This window comes from Alosa sapidissima, chromosome 17, assembly GCF_018492685.1.
Source record: "Alosa sapidissima isolate fAloSap1 chromosome 17, fAloSap1.pri, whole genome shotgun sequence".
NCBI classification, from domain to species: domain Eukaryota; kingdom Metazoa; phylum Chordata; class Actinopteri; order Clupeiformes; family Clupeidae; genus Alosa; species Alosa sapidissima.
In genome coordinates this window covers 20,937,752-20,957,329 of record NC_055973.1, presented here as the reverse complement: position 1 = coordinate 20,957,329, position 19,578 = coordinate 20,937,752, and the positions used below count along the sequence as shown (strand labels likewise).

General features: G+C 42.6%; 1 protein-coding gene across 3 annotated transcripts in view; it reads right to left on the bottom strand.

Annotated features, from left to right (window-relative positions):
- The window catches only part of LOC121688807 (high affinity cGMP-specific 3',5'-cyclic phosphodiesterase 9A-like), a 26,181-nt gene extending 6,772 nt beyond the window's left edge, over positions 1 to 19,409 (bottom strand). For 2 of the 3 annotated variants that reach the window (XM_042068663.1, XM_042068665.1), the window contains exons 1-17: positions 19,135 to 19,409; positions 16,321 to 16,573; positions 12,658 to 12,728; positions 12,362 to 12,439; positions 11,977 to 12,020; positions 11,319 to 11,373; positions 10,976 to 11,046; positions 10,759 to 10,846; positions 10,546 to 10,627; positions 10,168 to 10,242; positions 7,588 to 7,674; positions 5,517 to 5,621; positions 5,095 to 5,177; positions 2,872 to 3,028; positions 1,335 to 1,448; positions 838 to 942; positions 175 to 303 (exon numbers count right to left, since the gene is read on the bottom strand). In XM_042068663.1, coding sequence (XP_041924597.1) covers positions 175 to 303; positions 838 to 942; positions 1,335 to 1,448; positions 2,872 to 3,028; positions 5,095 to 5,177; positions 5,517 to 5,621; positions 7,588 to 7,674; positions 10,168 to 10,242; positions 10,546 to 10,627; positions 10,759 to 10,846; positions 10,976 to 11,046; positions 11,319 to 11,373; positions 11,977 to 12,020; positions 12,362 to 12,439; positions 12,658 to 12,728; positions 16,321 to 16,389 — 1,413 coding nt within the window. In that variant the 5' untranslated portion in view covers positions 16,390 to 16,573; positions 19,135 to 19,409. The remainder of the gene's footprint in view (positions 1 to 174; positions 304 to 837; positions 943 to 1,334; positions 1,449 to 2,871; positions 3,029 to 5,094; positions 5,178 to 5,516; positions 5,622 to 7,587; positions 7,675 to 10,167; positions 10,243 to 10,545; positions 10,628 to 10,758; positions 10,847 to 10,975; positions 11,047 to 11,318; positions 11,374 to 11,976; positions 12,021 to 12,361; positions 12,440 to 12,657; positions 12,729 to 16,320; positions 16,574 to 19,134) is intronic. The other variant, XM_042068664.1, reaches the window with a different exon arrangement.
- Between the last annotated feature and the right edge of the window lie 169 nt (positions 19,410 to 19,578).

Genomic DNA, 19,578 nt, shown 5'->3' with positions numbered 1-19,578 from the left:
ACTTCACCTTCATGACACACACACACAAAAACACATGCACGCATGCACACACACACACGCACACACACACACACACACACACACACAGACACACAGACACACACACAGACACACACACATCCACAGACACACACACACACAGACACACACACAGTCCTGACAAGGCGCTCTGACCTTCATGACTGTCTCAAACATGGGAATGAGCACAAACTTGATGAATCCGATCTGAGCCGTTGGCTTGGTGACTTTTTCTCGGTCCATGAAGGGGGCAACTGGGAGACCTTCTGACTTTTCCCGGTCACTCTGGGGGAGAGATCAGTCAGGTTAGTAGTGGGACACATGCACACACACACACACACACACACACACACACACACACACTCTGGGGATTGGTAGAGTGGTTGTGTGCACATCCCACCTCCCACCCATCTTTAGGCCAGCTACAGGACAAGGTGTACGATAAGGTCGAAAAGAGAATGTCTGTACAACGGAGTATCTCCCAAAATGTAATTAAAAAACGACAACGTGGGGCTCCACACACACACACACACACACTGACCAGGATACCAGTGGTACTCTGTTCAGACCAGAGTTTAGTGTTTCAGATCAGGGTTTAGTCCATTCAGACCAGGCTAATCAATACTACAGTAGTTGTATCCAATGCCCACTGAAACCAACTTGGGCTCTTAATATTTAGTTATATAATACCGATAGGTATTATATAACTAAATATTATTATGATTATTGTAATTCAGTCCAGATTTAGCCCAGGCTGGGGAGCAGGCAATGCGGCATACATACACACACACACACACCCACACACGGGAGGGGAGTCACCTGCATGAAGTATTCTTCTAGCAGACAGTCCACCCACGGTTCTGCCACTTCCGTCGGCCGCACCTCATTAGAGATGTCACAGCATTTGATCAGGACCATTTTCAACTATGGAGACAAGCAAACACACACACAGACAGACACACACACACACAGACACAGACACATATACACATACAGTACACACACACATATACACACACAAACACACACACACACACACACACACACAGAGACTCAGTTTAGCGAAAAACAAAGAAGCCTTTTAATGTATCCAGACATGCACCTTTTCCCCACCTCACGACTGAAGGGCTCATTGAGGGCCTACTTCAATATCTTTCGTCTGTGTGCCTGTGTGTGTGTCTGCTTGTGTATATCAGTGTGTGTGTGTCTTTGTATGTTTGTGTGTGTGTGTGTGTGTGTGTGTGTGTGTGCGCACATGTGAATGTGTGTAAATGACCCTGAAATTGCTGCCCTGCCCTGTGGCCCCCCCGACTCACACATGTGACGTGCTCCTCGTTGGTGAAGTCGAAATTGTCCACTTTGTGCTTGAAAGAATCCAGTATCTCGCCATGTCGTGCCATGTCTGTGGCTAAGATCAAGGTGATGATGGCCTGCACATGAGAAGCATGGCCCTCATTAACCAAAACCACATGTGTGAGTGCTAACTGTAAAAATACTGTAATATAGTCAGAGAGAGAGAGAGAGAGAGAGAGAGAGGGAGAGAGAGAGGGGGCTAGAGAGTGGAGAAAGAAGGAGAGAGAGGGGGAGACATGAGGCAAAGGAATAGAGAGAGGGGGAGAGAGACAGGAGAGAAAGAGAGAGGGAGAGAGAGAAGGGGAGAGATGGGGCAAAGGGAAGGAGAGAGGGGAAGAGAGAGAGGAGAGAGAGAGATAGGGTGGAGAAAGGAGTAGAGAGGGAGAGATGGGGACAAAGGGAGGGAGAGAGAGGAGAGAGGGTGGAGAAATTAGGAGAGAGATGGAGAAAGGGAAGAAGAGAAAGAGAGAGAGGGTGAAATAAGGAGAGAGGGAGAGATGGGGACAAAGGGAGGGAGAGAGAGAGGAGAGAGGGTGAAATAAGGAGAGAGGGAGAGATGGGGACAAAGGGAGGGAGAGAGGGAGAGATGGGGACAAAGGGAGGGAGAGAGAGAGAGAGAGGGTGAAATAAGGAGAGAGGGAGAGATGGGGACAAAGGGAGGGAGAGAGAGAGAGAGGGTGAAATAAGGAGAGAGGGAGAGATGGGGACAAAGGGAGGGAGAGAGAGAGAGAGAGGGTGAAATAAGGAGAGAGGGAGAGATGGGGACAAAGGGAGGGAGAGAGAGAGGAGAGAGGGTGAAATAAGGAGAGAGGGAGAGATGGGGACAAAGGGAGGGAGAGAGAGAGGAGAGAGGGTGAAATAAGGAGAGAGGGAGAGATGGGGACAAAGGGAGGGAGAGAGAGAGGAGAGAGGGTGAAATAAGGAGAGAGGGAGAGATGGGGACAAAGGGAGGGAGAGAGAGAGGAGAGAGGGTGAAATAAGGAGAGAGGGAGAGATGGGGACAAAGGGAGGGAGAGAGGGAGAGATGGGGACAAAGGGAGGGAGAGAGAGAGGAGAGAGGGTGAAATAAGGAGAGGGACTAGTAGAGCGGGACAAGAAAGAAGGAGATGGGGGGGGAGACAAAGAGAAGAAAGAAGCCAAGAGAGGTAGAGAGATGGAGGGAAGGAAGGAGAGAGAGGGGGGGGAAGGAAGGAAGGAGAGAGAGGGGGGGAGGGAAGGAAAGAGAGAGGGGGGGAAGGAATGAAAGAGGGGGAAGATGGAGAGATGGTGGACAATGATGGAGAGACATGGAGATGGAGAGAGAGAGAGAGACTTTGACTTTTAAAGTTCCTTTATTGACAATCAAAAAGAAACCAAATAACAATAAAACCAGCCCATATTAAAACCTCCTAGAGAAGGAGGCTCTACGTTGGCGAAGATGTTGCACTCGGGCAGAGAGCAGTGACACACACGTACTGTACACACACACACATGCACACACGGACACATCCTCCTGTGTACCTGTCGGATCTGCTTATAGGCCTCAGGCTCTACGTTGGCGAAGATGTTGCACTCGGGCAGAGAGAGGATCTGGAAGGCCACAGCGCAGTGGTGGTTCTCCAGAGGAGATATGTCATTATAGCGCACAGCCAACTCTGTGCGCGCATTTATCTGATACCTACACAAACACACACACACACACACACACACACACACACACACACACACACACACACACACACACACACACGCATACACATGCATGCACACAGTTACATGCACAGATGATTATACATACACACACGAATGAATACACACACACACACACACACACACACACACACACACACACACACAAACACACACACACACACACACACACACACATTAATCTCAGGAGAAGAGATAAAGTTACAGTATATTTCTTTGCAGGTGTCCATAAGTCTTATTTTTTGGCAAGTTTGACAAACAGAAGTAGAGAAAGGCAACATTTGTGGACCACAAAAACATCAGTGAACAGCTGATTAGAACAGAATATACTGTAGAGCGAGAGTCTTTGCTGTATATAAATGATATGTTAAGTTGCTGTCCACCACATGTAACCTGCCAAATGAATGCCGATGATGCAGTTCTGTATGTACTCACTAAAAACAAAAATTAGGCTTCACAAGAACTAACAGCTATCATGAGTGATGTATGTAATACACACTTTAATCTTTAGTGATGTATGTAACACATCACTAAAGAAAGTCCACCTATCTCCTCAGATCCTGGTGAACTTCTACCGCTGCACCATCAAGAGCATCCTCACCAACTGTGTCACAGTATGGTATGGCAACTGCTCTGCCTCTGACCGGAAGCACTGCAGAGGATGGAGAAAACTGCCCAATGCATCTCCTCCTCACTCCCCTCCATCGAGGCCATCCAGGGCAAAAAATGCTTGCGTAAGGCGCACAGCATTATCAAAGTATAGTATAAGTTTATATACTTTTTTGATCCCGTGAGGGAAATTTGGTCTCTGCATTTAACCCAATCGGTGAATTAGTGAAACACAAACAGCACACAGTGAACACACAGTGAGGTGAAGCACACACTAATCCCAGCGCAGTGAGCTGCCTGCTTCAATGGCGGCGCTCGGGGAGCAGTGAGGGGTTAGGTGCCTTGCTCAAGAGCACTTCAGCTGCGGCCCACTGGTCGGGGCTCGAACCGGCAACCCTCCGGTTTCAAGTCCAGAGTGCTAACCAGTGGGCCACGGCTGCCCCTGAAGACATCAAAGACTGTTTTCACCCCAGCCACAGACTGTTCCCCCTGGTCCCCTATGGGAGGATACTGTTAAATACATCGACTCTGTTCTTGTATTTAAAACATTTCATTGTCTAGCCCCATCTACACTACGTAAGGGATAATGTATAGAACGCCGGTCATTACTGGGAAAAAAGGTCCCGACAGGGCGAACCGGACCCCGACGCGCAGCGGACAGAATCTAAACATTCTTTAGAACACAGCTGATCAACCGTCTGCTTTCACTTTTGAATGAAGTTCCAGTCCTTGCGTAGTGATATGAAAGATGTATCAGAAGCACAAAACCTGTTGCCCGTGACAGCGGTAATTATATGTTTGCAGCGGTAATTAATGAATATATTTTACCGTAGAACTTTGGGAAATCCCATTCAAGCCAATGGAGCATTCTACTAGCATTGTGAAGAGCCGTGTAATAACACATTGTATTGTTCAGGTCAATCCACACAGGCAAACCAGAGTAGGTTCTAGAGGGGATTGCTTAGTCCCATTTAGGACAAGCTGTATTCTCTTATAGAGCATTTCAAACCTGAAATACAGTACCAGGTGCAATACGTGAACTGTCAACTCTTACCTCATTCACCGAACATGGTTACTGGAAAATCAAAACTGCTGTCATAACTTTGTTTGATTTGTACATCGATTGTTTGTTTGTTGGTTATTATTGTTAGTGTTGTTTTATGTACTTAACTTATTCTAATTTATTAGGGACCATCAATCTGCCCATGGGACTAAAGATGGAAATTAGCCACTGGTTATAATTCCCTATAAGTCCCTATCTTAAATAAATAAATTACAAATGACAAATATCCATGTTAGTGTGATTTACTTTAATGACTGCATGTGAAACAGGGTATCAGCTGTGAAGCCCTGACAGATCCCACTAAAGCAGATTGCAGCATTCTGGTGAGTGGTGACAGATAGAAATCAGAGGGGAAGTCTTACGTGTTATTGTATCCCGGGTGGTCTAGGTCATGACAAACAGCGGCCGTCATCAACACCCCCAGGTCTGTCAAAGTCAGCTTCTCCTGCGGGAAAAAACACACACCACACACCAACACATAATCAAGGCAAACACACAATCACACCAAACCAGATTTTCCATGCCTTGCTAGTTATTAAGCTGGCATTCCTTGGGGATTCAGTTTTTCCACTGACTGCCATTCTGTGAACATAATTGCTACTGGCATCATCTTGGGAGAAGTGTGTGTGTGTGTGTTTGTGTGTGTATGTGTTTTACGCACCTGGAGGTTAAAGAAATAAATAGGGTTCTGTGTTTTTTTACCTCCAGAGAAGATAAATCAGTAGGGTTTTGTGTGTGTGTGTGTGTGTGTGTGTGTGTGTGTGTGTGTGTGTGTGTGTGTTACCTGCAGGTTGCAGAGGTGAATCATGCCATACATCATCTGGCTGACACAGAAGCAGTGGCGGAAGTTATGGAAGGGGTTGTTCCTGTAGTTCTCCTGGATGGCTAGCTACCAGACACGAACAAAATGGCAAACATGTAGTGCCGGCTAACCACTTCACATCAGCAGTATAAAACAAACATCGCCACACCTCTGAGGTCAGTGGTTTGGGAAACATAAGATGGAAATGTAAGATGCTCAAGAAAGTGTTATCTCAGTATGATTGATATTAAAGGTAGAGCTATCTCAGTAGGATATGTTAAAGGTAGAGCTATCTCAGGATGATATCTGTTAAAGGTAGAGCTATCTCACGAAGTGGCCTAGGTGCATATTTTCCATGTAGCTCTCAGACTCAGTCTTCACACTTCGGGCACCCCTCTCTGCACACCACATTTACCCTTCATTTCCTTCTTTCTTGCAGAGTAGCAAGATAAAGGCCTCGCGCTGCGGCTTTCGTAGAGACTCAATGGAGACTGAGGGACATCTAGGCACTAGCAAAGGTTCTAGAGGGAATGTGATTTCTGGCGCCATATTACGTTCTCTTTCGTTCCATAGCGGTCAACATTGAACATTGAAAATAAGGGAGATTTCTCACCCAAAATACGGGAAAATGTCAACATCGTCCCCATTAACGTCGGAAGGGTTGTAGCAACAAAGTAGCCTACTTTATTCACGCCTAATAGCCTATATTACAGTAATTTGGACAACTTTACACAGCCCTAAAAAGGCTACATTTACCTTTGGCTTACTTTTAGTATACCGTGTAACGTTAAACAGCGTGCATGCTTAACATTAGTAAAGCATACTTGTGCTTCATTCATCCACATCCAGCTCCTAACGTTTTGCCAGAAATATCTACCAATTGACCTTGTTCCTGCCCAATCTCTAGCTTTGCTGTCTCCATCCTTTCTGTTTTTGTTGTTTGCAAAAATATATAGTATTTATTGGTAAACAGCAACAAGTGCAATTTGTTAATCGCTGTCATTCTCTCTCCTGCGCAAACAAAAATGTGTTACGTTCCAAGTAGCTTATTGCGTAATTCTGCTTCATAAAGTTGAACAAATACATTTGCTTATTTCACAGAAAAATATAAATAGCCAGTTTAGGGTCTACAGTGCAGAGTTGGTTAGTTATGGTAGGCCAACTTGGAGTGAACATACAAACAGGGGAAATTCTTTCTCTAGTAGCTGAGTAGCCTGATGGTAGGCAGGTGCGCATGTAGACATACGGCCGAACATGCAAGCGCCAATGAATCGTGCTCTCACGACAATCACGCCGTTAAACTTAAATAGGTTAACATCAGGGCTTAATTTGAGCCGGAACACGCCGGAACATGTTCCAGCACCTCCGACGTTGGATCCGGAACCTTTTTTATTGGATCCGTCAACTCTTACGTCAATATAAAAAATAAATCGCCTAAACGAAAAATAAATAAATTACTGTTTGTGTAGTGTTCAATGTTAATATCTTTCTTATTGGTCTTTAGAAATAGGGGAAAGACCAAACAGGATACAACAAGCTAATCGAGGATTAGAAAGTGCTTTATCCACAATATTGGCCACAGGAGGGTGACGCGCCGTTCAATAAATAACGAACAGTCCCTTACATTTATTCATTTATCCAAAGTGACTTCCCTATGTGTTACATATATCAAGACAAGGGGCCGTTGTACCAACAGAGCAACTTGGAGTTAAGTGCCAAGGACACAAAGGTGTAATCCAGGAATTGAACCCACAACTTTGCTGGCTACTACCTGCTAGCCCAGCTCCTTAACCACTATGCTACCACAGATGATAAAGGTAGTGTTATCCCAGTATGATATAATATAGGTAGTGTTATCTCAGTACAAGATGTTAAAGGTAGAGCTATCCCAGTACGAGTTCAAATGTGTCATTTAGCCTATAGGTATTATTTAGTGGTTCAAATGTGTTATTTTATCATTGAAATGTGTTATTGTTTTATGGTTTAAAGTCTTAACATGTTATTCAGTGGTTCAAAGGTGTTGTTTATTTAATGGTTCAAAGCGTACTCTCACCAGCCAGCGCTTGAGCGTGATGGGGTTCATGTTGAACTCCTTCACCAGCCCGAGGTCGTGATACATGTACTCCAGACAGCTCAGCATCTGCAACAGCCATCAAATAGAAATACACTCTGTGTGTGTTAAACTGTTAAAGCCATCAGACAGAAAGACACTTTGTGTGGGTTAAACTGCAACAGCCATCAGAAAGAAAGACACTCTGTGTGTGTTAAACTGTAAAAGCCATCAGACAGGAAGACACTCTGCTTGTGTTAAACGGCAAAAAGCATCAGAGGTGTGTTTCCATTAACATTGAAAAAGTGCAAATCTAAAATGTGAAATGAAAAACGAGTAATGGAAGTATAAGTATATATACTCTTTTGATCCCGTGAGGAAAATTTGGCATGTATCCCAATTCGTGAATTAGTGAAACACACACAGCACACAGTGAACACATAGTGAACACACAGTGAGCTGAAGCACACACTAACTCGGAGTGCTCAACCATTTCCCCTGCCCACATTTTTCCTACTGTCGGGGATTGAACTGACAACCCTTCAGTTACAAGCCCAAAGCCAAAATACGGAAATACGCAAATATCGCTTAAACTCACAAATATTGCAAATATCAGGATTATTTTTAGAGTTTGTTTGAGGTGAGGACATCGGTGCAAGTTCAAGCAATAACAAAATACAAGCATTTATAATGTTAAATGTGGACTATGCGTATGCCCTCTCAGAAGCCTCAGATGCCCTCCCTTAACATTCTGACCCCCTCAATTTATCTACCACAGTTTTTGGTGGATGCAATTGAAGATACACTGTCAAAATCAGATTTCAGTTCAGGAGATCAGTTGTTACATTTATCTGAAATGAAAATGGAGAGACCATGGACCATCTGTCAGAAACATAGATTGATAAGACAGTTTCTTAACTTTCTTAACTTATATTAACCTGTGTCTTTTTTCCCCATCTTGTGTCTTTGTGTATCTTGGGCTAAATATGTGTACCTGACTGCGAGACAAGTTTCCCTTTGGGACAATATGCTTAAACTGAACTGAACTGAACTGAGAAGATAAAATCATATTTAATCACATTGTTCCACTTATTGAAACACTGACCATTCACAATTGTGCTTCGTTTTTTGATGTATATTTTTGGGGCTTTTTATGCCTTTAATCAGGTAGGATAGTGGAGAATGACAGAAAGCAAGTGGGGAAGATGGTTGAGGAGGGATCCAGAAAGGACCAGGGTGGGAATCGAACTTGGGTCGCCGGTGTATGGTGCAGGTGCCCCAGCCTTGTGCTTTGTTGAGAAAATATCACTTTTATTTTGCGCATTGCTGAAGTGGTACAGTCCTCATTCAAGATGCAGATAGATTGTAAGTGGAAGCTTTTTCTCAGTCTCTCAGTACTGGCTTTCAGGCAGCAGTAATGTTTCCCAGAAGAGGCTAAAGTTGGGATGACTGGGGTGAGTTGGGTCTCTGATTATTTTCTTGGCTCTGGATTGACATCTCCTGGTCTAAATGTCCTGAAGATAGGGTAGTGTACTCCTAGTTATGTCTGGGAAGAACTTTTCCCCCAGTTTTTGAGTGTCTTACTAATGCAACATACATTTCTGTGCATCCAGCTTGCTCTCTCCATTAACTGCACTCCAATAAAGATCATGTGACATCCATTGTTAGAATAGTGAGGGCTTTCCTCGGAACAAAAAAGTGACTGTGACATGCACTGCCTATATTTCTACACAGGAAAGTTGCTGACATATTAACATCATCGATTTAAGGTTGATCATCATCAACCTTAAATCGAGAGAAAGATTGAAGGGTGCATGTTTGTGCTAGCCTAGAAATCTAGACGCGCCCCTAGCGGCAGCAAATTACATTTGCTGCCAGGGCTAGTCTAGCAACTCTCCGTTGGCTTGTGAGCTCCAGAAATCGAAACTCAATCAGGCCAATGAAATCGTGTATAGAGTCGTTAGGTGGGCTTAACATAATGATTGATGGCAGAGTTGCAACGGTTTGGCTTGAATTCCCTGCTACTTGAAAACAAATAAGATGGATGTTGCTGTTGGGGAACAGTGTGACACGAGTTAAGCTTTTATTAAGTTGGCAAACGTTTGAACTAGCCAACTAGCTCCGCTGGTGGGAAACGCATGAGACTCATAGCGCTGCCGCTGTCCTATTGTGTGCAGAGGGAATTTGAAAGACAACTGATTATCCCGCCCCTCGGACTGAGAGCACTGCGAACGGTGAGTGCCCAGACCCTACATTTTAATGTGGGTCTGGCTCGTCAGGCTAGGTTTGTGCTTGAGTTGTCTATTCTCTCTCTGCTGGAAATTACAGCGTGATGGTCATGTGTTTTTATCAATGAAGTGACCATGTCTTGTCACTTGTTATCGTCTGGAAACAATGTGATTGTGTATGATGACGAGTAATCGTGTATGAGATGGGGCCTCTGCCAAGAGAACTTTGGATTTGCTGCGGGAACTTAGCGTTGCTGGTAGTGTGGTAGTTACATGTGGTAACATGTGTCAGAATTACCATCCCCCAATCGTAATGAAACCCCCGATCACACTTTTCCTCACTGCTCAGTCTCACCTCATTGTGTTCCCAGTGCCAGACATCAAAGGTGGGCTTTTTCAGAGCCTCGATGGTCTCCTGAGAAAGTGTGTACTAGAGAAAAGACAGCAATGAGAAGCATGGGCCTGGGAAACTCAGGAGCTAATACATGCTAACACAAAGCTCAAATAAAGATAACACACAGCTAACACAAACATAGCCTACGGCTAACACAACTCCAAGACAAAGTTAACACAAACCAAACCTAAGGCTAACACAACCCCAACACAAAGCTAACACAAACCTATAAACTAAGGCTAGCACAACCCCAACACAAAACTAACAAAAACCTAAACGCAAAACTAACACAAACCTAACCTAAGGCACACAAAACCAACAAAGAGGAATATACAGTACCTTTGGATAGCTAGGGACGTCACGGCGAGGAGTTAGCTTCTTCCCATCATCTGAGAAGTTATACCTGCACGGACAGTTCACCCTGAATAAGAGACACAAGACATAAGGTTAGTTACTGTGAAATGTTCTCCTTCGAACTGACCTCAGTTCAGATCTGAGTGTAATGACATGAGTTGTGATTATTGTTGTTGTTGTTGATGATGAAATTTGTACCTTCCGCCTGCTCTGGAGGTCATCTCATCACGGAGTTTCTTGAGATCGTTCTTGCATTTCTCGATCTCTACCACCTTCAAGCCTTCCACTGCAACACAATCATAGCCTTCATCACATACATGACAGTAAAATGTTAAATAATATACAAACATGAATGTAAAACCACAGTGCTGCTGATTTTTAAACCACATGCATTTTTTGAGTGGTCAACACTTACACTCCACTCTCTTTTCAAGCATGGCTAGCCTGTTGGTCACTTCTGTTTTCAGCTCATTTATTCGGAAAGCCCTGCAGAAAAGAGAACATCTGCAACACACTTTCACCTACTGCAACAGTAATCGGCTATTGGTAATGGCTAGTTTTGGCTGAGTTTTGGTTCATTTGTGGCTCTTGTGCTTTAATCAACAGCAATCACACCAATCTTGTTGTTCATTGTTTTATTCAACTTTGAATATGAAAAAGGCACTGCAATAACAAACACTCTCATGGTAAACTGCCTTTGATCAAGTTAATGTAGTTACAGTAACACATGGAAGTCACAAGTCAGATGTAGCCATTACTTGCTGAACTGCTCAGCCACCTGGGATAGAACATTCTGGAACATGTCCTCCTTCTCTGCAGAGAAACAGAACATAGAGGCCTTAGAACACAGAACCACTTTGGTCTTGAATCTTGTCTTAGAACATGTAACCATAAAGTGGTCATAGAATGTGTAATTAAGGAGTGAAGTTAGGACATGCTATCACAGGATAGTCTTCAAACATCCATTCACAGAATCTTAGAACATGCTATCACAGAGTGACCTTAGAACATATTATTTGACCACAGAGTGTTCTTAGAACAAGTAATCACAGAGTGGATTTAGAACATATGGCATAAGGGGGTAAGAGGGTTAAGGCTGCCAGTCTTATGACGTCATTTTCTATATTTTTGATATGTTGCTGAGTAGATCATAAACAGCAAAGAAAAGTGATTGATAATGACTGACTGACTATTATTGTGTTACATGCTTCAAATGTAAAGCACTTTGAGCTGCATTCTGTGTATGAAAGGTGCTATACAAATAAAGCTTATTATTATTATTATTATTATTATAACAGAATAGCCTTCGAGCAAATGGTCTAGGTAAGCACAGAATGGCCTGTCATGACAGTGGAGCAGGAGGACGAAAGGCAGAAGAAGAAAGTAAAGCTTTAGAAATAAGTGCAAACTCTCTACCTCCAAGTTGTCCAGTTGACAGGGGCACCACCTTGTACAGGGAGCTGCATGTGGAGAGGAAACACCGTCATATGAAACAGGAAGTAATAAAAGGACTCACTTAAGTCCATATTTTCATTGACACAGTGGAAGAAGCAAGACACCTACATTTGTGGGCCCATACGATCAGCGGAACATTCAGTATTTTCAAATATTTTGTGACACAATATTTTCAAGATTCAGTGAATTGTAAATTGTTACAACTTTGTACTTGTATTGTTATATGCTGAAGCCTGAATATACCTATTTTAAATGGAGATATTCAAAGAATAGGTTTAGAGAACATGGCAGGGGCAATTAGAGAACATGGCGGCCAGGTTCACCTATAGTGTGCAGACCTGCCTACCTGGGGGAGTTAGTTGGCATGGTGGGGTCAATTGAGACCAGGGCACCCTCGGGGTCTACCATCATGATGGCTGTGTTCCTGCAGACACACACACACACACACAGAGACACAGACACACACACACACACACACACACAGAGAGAGAGAGAGAGAGGTCATTACACTAAACATCATTTAGACCTCAGTCAAAATTACACATTACAGAAGGCCCTTTTTTTGCAGGGGGGACAATATCATTGTAAATGAAGTTCAGTATGAGGGGAAGTGAAGGGCAGTGAGAGGTCGTGGGCTCTGACCTGGGTATGTTGGAGGAGGAACAGAGGAGTTCTTTAATGTCACATGGAGAACAGTGACGACTGAACACCACCTGCAGGTGTGAGACATGACACGAGTCAGAATTACATTTGAAGACACACACAGAGAAACACACACACACACACACACAGGATAGTAAAAACTGGCTTTGTCCAGAGAGAGAGAGAGATTCGAGTTAACACTTACGCCTCAAACACACACATACACACTCACCCTCACATACACACACACACAAAGACACTCACCTCACACCACACACACCAAAATAAACAGATGTCCTGGACAAGTGTTCTTGTAGCCTGAGCATTTCCAGCATCCTGAACATGAGTGGGTAGATGTCATGTCCAGGTCTACCCTCGAGCCACTCAGAGGCTGTCCAAGAGTGTGTGTGTGTGTGTGTGTGTGTGTGTCAGCCTGGAATGGTCACTTCTGGACCCTTATCTCTAAGCCAAACGCTTAGAGCTTATGAATTAAACATACACACCTGCTCCACTTCTTTTGCCAGTCTTCTGTCTGAGCTCAGATGAAGTGATACATAAGTAGGCTACAGATTCATTTTGATGAAAAGACGAGAGGATGTCTAAGGAGATGCCTTTTGTATGTATGTGTGTGTTGTTCGCACAGTATTCAGCATGTTTACATCACATTGACTTCACTTTACCATTCACTTCAGTATTGACACACACACACACACACACACACTCACAGGCACATACACATACTGTATGCACGCACACACACACACACACACACACACACACACACACACACACACACACACACACACACACAATGCACACGGGCACACACACACACACACACACACAAGTGGTATGCTACTTCCAGGTGTCCTTAGGTTGGTCCTGACAGCAGCAGCTGTGAAATGTCCTTTCCCAGGGGATATTTTTACAGGCACGTGAGAAGCCTACTATTCATGGAGAGTCCACAAAGACCAATCATGTACAGATTATAAGTAACAGCTAAGAAGTACAGATAAAAAAATATACATTTTCCTTTCTATTTATACATATGTCTCATGTATGTTATTATCATGGCATTACTATTGTTTGTGTATAGTGTTTGTTGTGAGTGTTACTGTTTAAAAATAAAAAAAATAAATACAGTAATTTCCTGTGTGGGAAAAAGCAACAAAACCATATTAATACCATTTTAACTACCCCCGTGTATTATTAACCTCATAGCTGAAGAAATTTTGCAAAATCAATGTATAAGCCGCGGCTAATAGTTGGGAAATTACGGTACATAGACTTTTTAAAAAATGAAGGCGAATAACAAGTGTGATCATTATTCTGTACAGTAAAGGAATACTTTAGATGGCCACAGTGATAATTTAACCTTACCACACTACATGTGCTCTTAGATGAATATATAGTAATTTTATGTGTATTAGCCGCATTGTGTAAAAGCCGCAGGGCAGTGTTTTATGCAAGTTAAAAGAAACAAAACCATATCAATACCATATTAACTGCCTCTGTGTATTAACCTCATAGCTGAATAAATTTTGCAAAATCAATGTATAAGCCGCAGCTAATAGTTGAGAAATTACCGTAAAAATGAGACAATGCCTTGAGCTTGTATGGGATTTCCAAGAGAGAAAGCGACAACTGAAATATGTCTTAGTTATTCTATATGTACTTTACTTTTTGTAACATTTTTTTATTTTTTCACATTTTTATTTCTATAAAAATTGTTTTTATTATGTTTACATTTATTGACTGGTATTCTTTGCTTTTGTTTATGTAAAGCACATTGAATTACCCCTGTGTATGAAATATGCTATATAAATAAGTGTAGGCCTATATGTCAGGTTAAAAAACATTTTTGACAAATGAAGGGACATGAAGCAGTAAGTAATGTTTTTTCTTGAAAAATCAACTTTAAATGCAATAGAACAATGCTAGTAGAACGCTAAATGCAATCTTCACAATGCTAGTAGAACGCTCCATTGACTTGAATGGGATTTCCCAACGTTCTACAGTAAAATAAATTAATGTAATTACCGCTGCAAACATAATTACCGCTGTCAATGGCAACGGGTATTATGCTGCTGATCATATCACTCCGCAAGTATTCCGGTCACTTCTTGCATTGGAACTTCATTCAAAAGTGAAAGCAGATTTTGTTTCTCAGCAAAAGCCACGACGAAACGGTAACAAATAAGTGTAAAGAGACATATCGTGGAGTTTATTTTTTCGTTTTGGCAAGTAGCCGTAAAATAAGCGGGATAATAACGCCGGTCATTATGGGAAAATAAGTCCCTTCAGGGCGAAACAAGACCCGCCCTGTTGAGACTTATTTTCCCAATAATGACCGGCATTCTATACATTATCCCTTACTTATTACACGGCTCTTCAGAATGCTGCAGAAAGTTCCATTCACATGAATGGGCCTTCCCAACGTTCGGGCCTATGTTAAATCTATATAAATCACCGGCAAAGTATATAATCACCGCTGTCAATGGCAACGGGTTGATTAACGTCTTTCATATCCCTCCGCAAGAATTCCGTTCGCGCAATGGAATTTCATTGAAAGGGAAAGTAAGCTAGTAAGACGTTGCCACGCAACACCTGAAACTGTGAAGTTTCTTTTTAAAGATTCATTGTGTTAGATTTCTTTTATCGTTTTTGGCAAGTAGCCGTGTAATAAGCGGGATAATGTATTGTCCGCCGGTAATTATCAGAAAATAAGTCCCTTCAGGTTGAAGCAAAACCCCTCCGCTGCGCGACAGGGTTCTGTTCTCCCTGTCGGGACTTATTTTCTGATAATTACCGGCGGACAATACATTATCCCTTAATTATTTTTATAACTGAATTTATGAACATTCCAGACACAGTGATGACCTCATAAGAGGGACTCCAGCAAAGTTTAGCATAGGGGAGAATGGGTTTTAACTGCATTTTCTTGTACACTGATAATGACATACCAGTGGTTCATAAGCATGAGCTTGACTGGCAGGGACAAAGTAAAGACAAATAGGCTACAACATTTAGGTAAATCATGGCCATCAGTGAGAAATTGATTAGGGGTGTGAGTAGGATCAGATCACTATTAGTATGTATCATGGCTTCAAAATGGCTGTTGTGTAGACATACACATAGGCTTTCATATACAACAAGTTAAGTAGAATCAGTAAGCAAATTAATAGTCTGTCTATAGCTAACATTAGTTGATAAGCAGATGGATATATAAAGAGCAAATGTGTGGTAGCCCATATACACTGATGGGTTTATAGTCAGGTCTCTAAAGCAGGAAGCATATATGCCCATGGTTGGCTGAACACAGATTAATGAGTTTCTTACTGATTCTACTTAGTTTAGGCTAAATATGTGATGGCAAGTGACAACTGGCATTTTCAAGCATTGCTACTTACCCATATCCTCTTCATCACATTTTAAGATCAATAATGGTTGCCAGTAAAGAAAACATGTATCAGGATATTTTTTATGTCAGGCAGGTAGTAGACTCTAGCATGACATACATTCAAGAAAAATCACTACTCACTACTATCTTGCTTCATGTCCCTTCATCTGTCAAAAATGTTTTTTAACCTGACATTTACACTTTAACGTGCCTTGCCTTGAAATATGTTTGAATGTTTCTGGGGGATGACAGCAGCTGCTCACCTTCTGGACTTTTCCATCCACGTCCAGATAGATGGATTTTGGGGTGTAGGATGAGGAACTGGACCCCATGGTAACAGCCGTCCCTCTATAGCCCGATTAAGGACCGGTTGTGCCCCTGTTCCACCCCCAGCAGGATGCCCCCGATGCCCCTGTTGCTTTCACCCTTCTCTCTCTTTTAACTGCCCTACCGCCTCTCTCTCTTTCGGAGTTCCTCTGCTCGGGGGTATTTGTGTTCCTCTCCTGCCCTCTGCTCCTGTCAACACACAGCGGAGGGGTTAGAGTCAACTGGGCCGTGCTTGGATCATCTGACCACTGAACACACAGCACAAGGCATTAGTTAAAGGGACACCAGGCAACGTTTTCGTGTTAATTAATCATCTTCGTAAGTCGATATATGGTTAAAAGACTCATTACAGGGCGAATGAAGACTCTCTCTCCCACCCCTACTGCCTGTAGGAAGAATATCCTGTCCACAATTAGAAAGAATATGCAAGTTCAGTGTATCCGACCCGCCGACCTTGCACAAAATCTTAGACATCGCGAGAAGCAGGATCAGTTTACATCCTGCATCCCCAGCACAGAGGCAGGCTAACAAAACGCTAGTGACTGTTGCAAACGTGTGTATAATGGAGCCAGTGAAGAAGCAGCGAAAACCCTTGACGGAAGATGCAAAGAAAAGGAAAAGAGCTTCAGACCGAACGAGGGCTCGCACACGTATCGACACGTACAGACGCTAGGAGGAGCTTCATAGAGAAAAAGCATCAAGCTTGCCTGGTGTCCCTTTAAGCGATTCACTGACATGAGTATGCCATCTCAAAATGTTAAGCTTAAAAGCTTTCGATAATGAATAGATTTTGGCTCCAACAAAAACAGAACTGACTTGCAATTGTTACGGCAGTGGCAACAGAGTTCAAGGCTTGTGTGTGGGGTTGTATTGAAAACAATGTAATCTGGTGTAACTGAATGCTGAAAGCGGAGTGTGAAGCGGACGCTCATATCAGGCCCTACTGTATGTGCGGAGGACTTCAGAGTTACGTAGCTGGGCTGGGCTTGGGTCAGATCACTGAGCAGAGCATCTGTGAGAAGCTAAGGTGAAGCGATACATATGAAAGCATATATGTAGAATAATTCAAATGGCAATGCAATTTGCAATTCAATAAGACATTGCGTTAAGCAATTGACAATTTATTATGCAATTTAATAATGCAATTTAAAAATACATTGTATAAGAACGTCACCTATTACCAACCGTCCCGTATTTCCAACCTTTTACGTCTATGTGTCACTTAATATTAATTTCTATACAAACCAAGACGGCGGATTCGTAATGAAACGCAAGCACCCACACCATAAGTGTATCTAAATTAGCTATGTACCAAAAATTACATTTTACTGTGACTCGAAGAACTGTAAACAGTGTTGTCCGCTTGGAGCTCCAGTGGAATTTTGATTTGCGACGAGAATTCTCGGTCTAACCGTTGATGTGCCGTGAGAAAGGTTAGGCACCCACCAGCCCAGCATTAAACTCAGAGGGTGATAAACAAAATCGGATTTTCAGGCAGTAAAAGCCCCGGTAAGAACCAAACTAGATTTTGTTTAACACCTATGGCTACTGACAAATGTATGGTTCATTTATCAAATGTTATTTTGAAGTATTAAAAAACATTGTTGTTTTTTTCTAAACATATTTTCGAACGAAAAGGTTGGTAATTGGTGGTTTTACGATACAATTTTAATATGCAGAGTGGCTATGAAATCCTCAATTCAATTAGTTTTTTTTTATTAAAAAACAGAATAAAGATGGATTGAAATGCATTCCATTTTGCCATGGTACTTCAGTCTCATAATTCAAATGTCAATTAATTTCGCAATTTGCATTCAGTGCAAAAGACATTGCAATCTGTCAGCCCTCTCAACAAGGCGGGATCTATGTCACTTCCTTGATATTTGATACAGATTGATTGTTCATTCCTCTCATCAAGGCGGGTCTTCCTTAAGTCTTTTGCCATGTGTTTTGCCGATCGAATTGCCATTTGAATTTTGCGACACACAAAGCGTGGCAAAGTGCAATGCAATCACAGGAGACGCTATTTCATTTCCATTTGAATAAAGGCACTCAAAAACTGTGGCAAAATGTTAATTATACTTTCTACCCAAAGTAATACAGAATGTTTCATGGTGGCATTGTCACTTTTGAAAAATATATTAACAAAATGCAAGCCCACCTTGAATATTGAATATCAAATTGCGACTGTCTGTATAAGTGTAATGGGTGGAATTGACAAACCCTTTCGGTAACACTTTACTTTTATGAATTCATGATTTAGCTATTAGGCCTACTTTATTCCTTAATATCTCATGAATCTTTCACTGGAGAAGATTTCAGACTGGATAGGTGTATATCTGACAAAAAGAGAATTACTGTAATAACTCTCTCGGATAAGCGTGTATTGTGCTGTCTAGTGTGTATTCAAGAATATTTATTTTTACGCTGTCTTGTATAGGAAAAAGATGTTATTGCAATATCATAAGCCAAAACGCATATTTACCCCAGCAAGATTTACATAACAAGGCAAACCGGACAAATTAACTAGCTGCATGTGACATTATACACGTATTCATTTATAATAATGATGGATCTCCTGACAGTTACATGCAACAATTACATGCACAGTACCCAATGATGCCCAGAGATGCCCAGAGATGCCCAGTGATAGCCGAAATATCCAGGTAGGAAACTCATAAACATAAAAGTACCCTCTGATGAATGGAATGGCTAATTATTCTGGTATAATGGTAGAAAGGATGACTCACAGTATCTGCACTTCTCTGTCTCTGTTGACCAGGCAGGATCGTGCCAGGCGATGCAGGCGTCTGTGATAGCAGTCAGCAGGATTGTGCCAGCAATGCAGGTGTCTGCGATAGTGGTTGGCAGGATTGTATCCGCGATGCAGGCGTCGGTGATCCCGATCAGCTGAAAAGTCTCAGTGATGAAGGCGTCAGTGATCCCGGTCAGCTGAAAAGTCTCAGTGATGTAGGCGTCTGTGATAGCAATCTGGCTCGGTTCAGACTCAGAATGAGAGGGGGTCCCTGGGCTGTCGGAGGATGTGGAATATGCTTCACATTCATAGCAGTTGCCAAGGGACGGTTTCTACGGTGAGAGGGTGGGAGGGCCATTTTTGTCTCCTTGAGATCTTCAGCTGCTGTCGCAGCCTCTCAGAATGCGATATATCCCTACATTACCTGTTCTTCTTATGT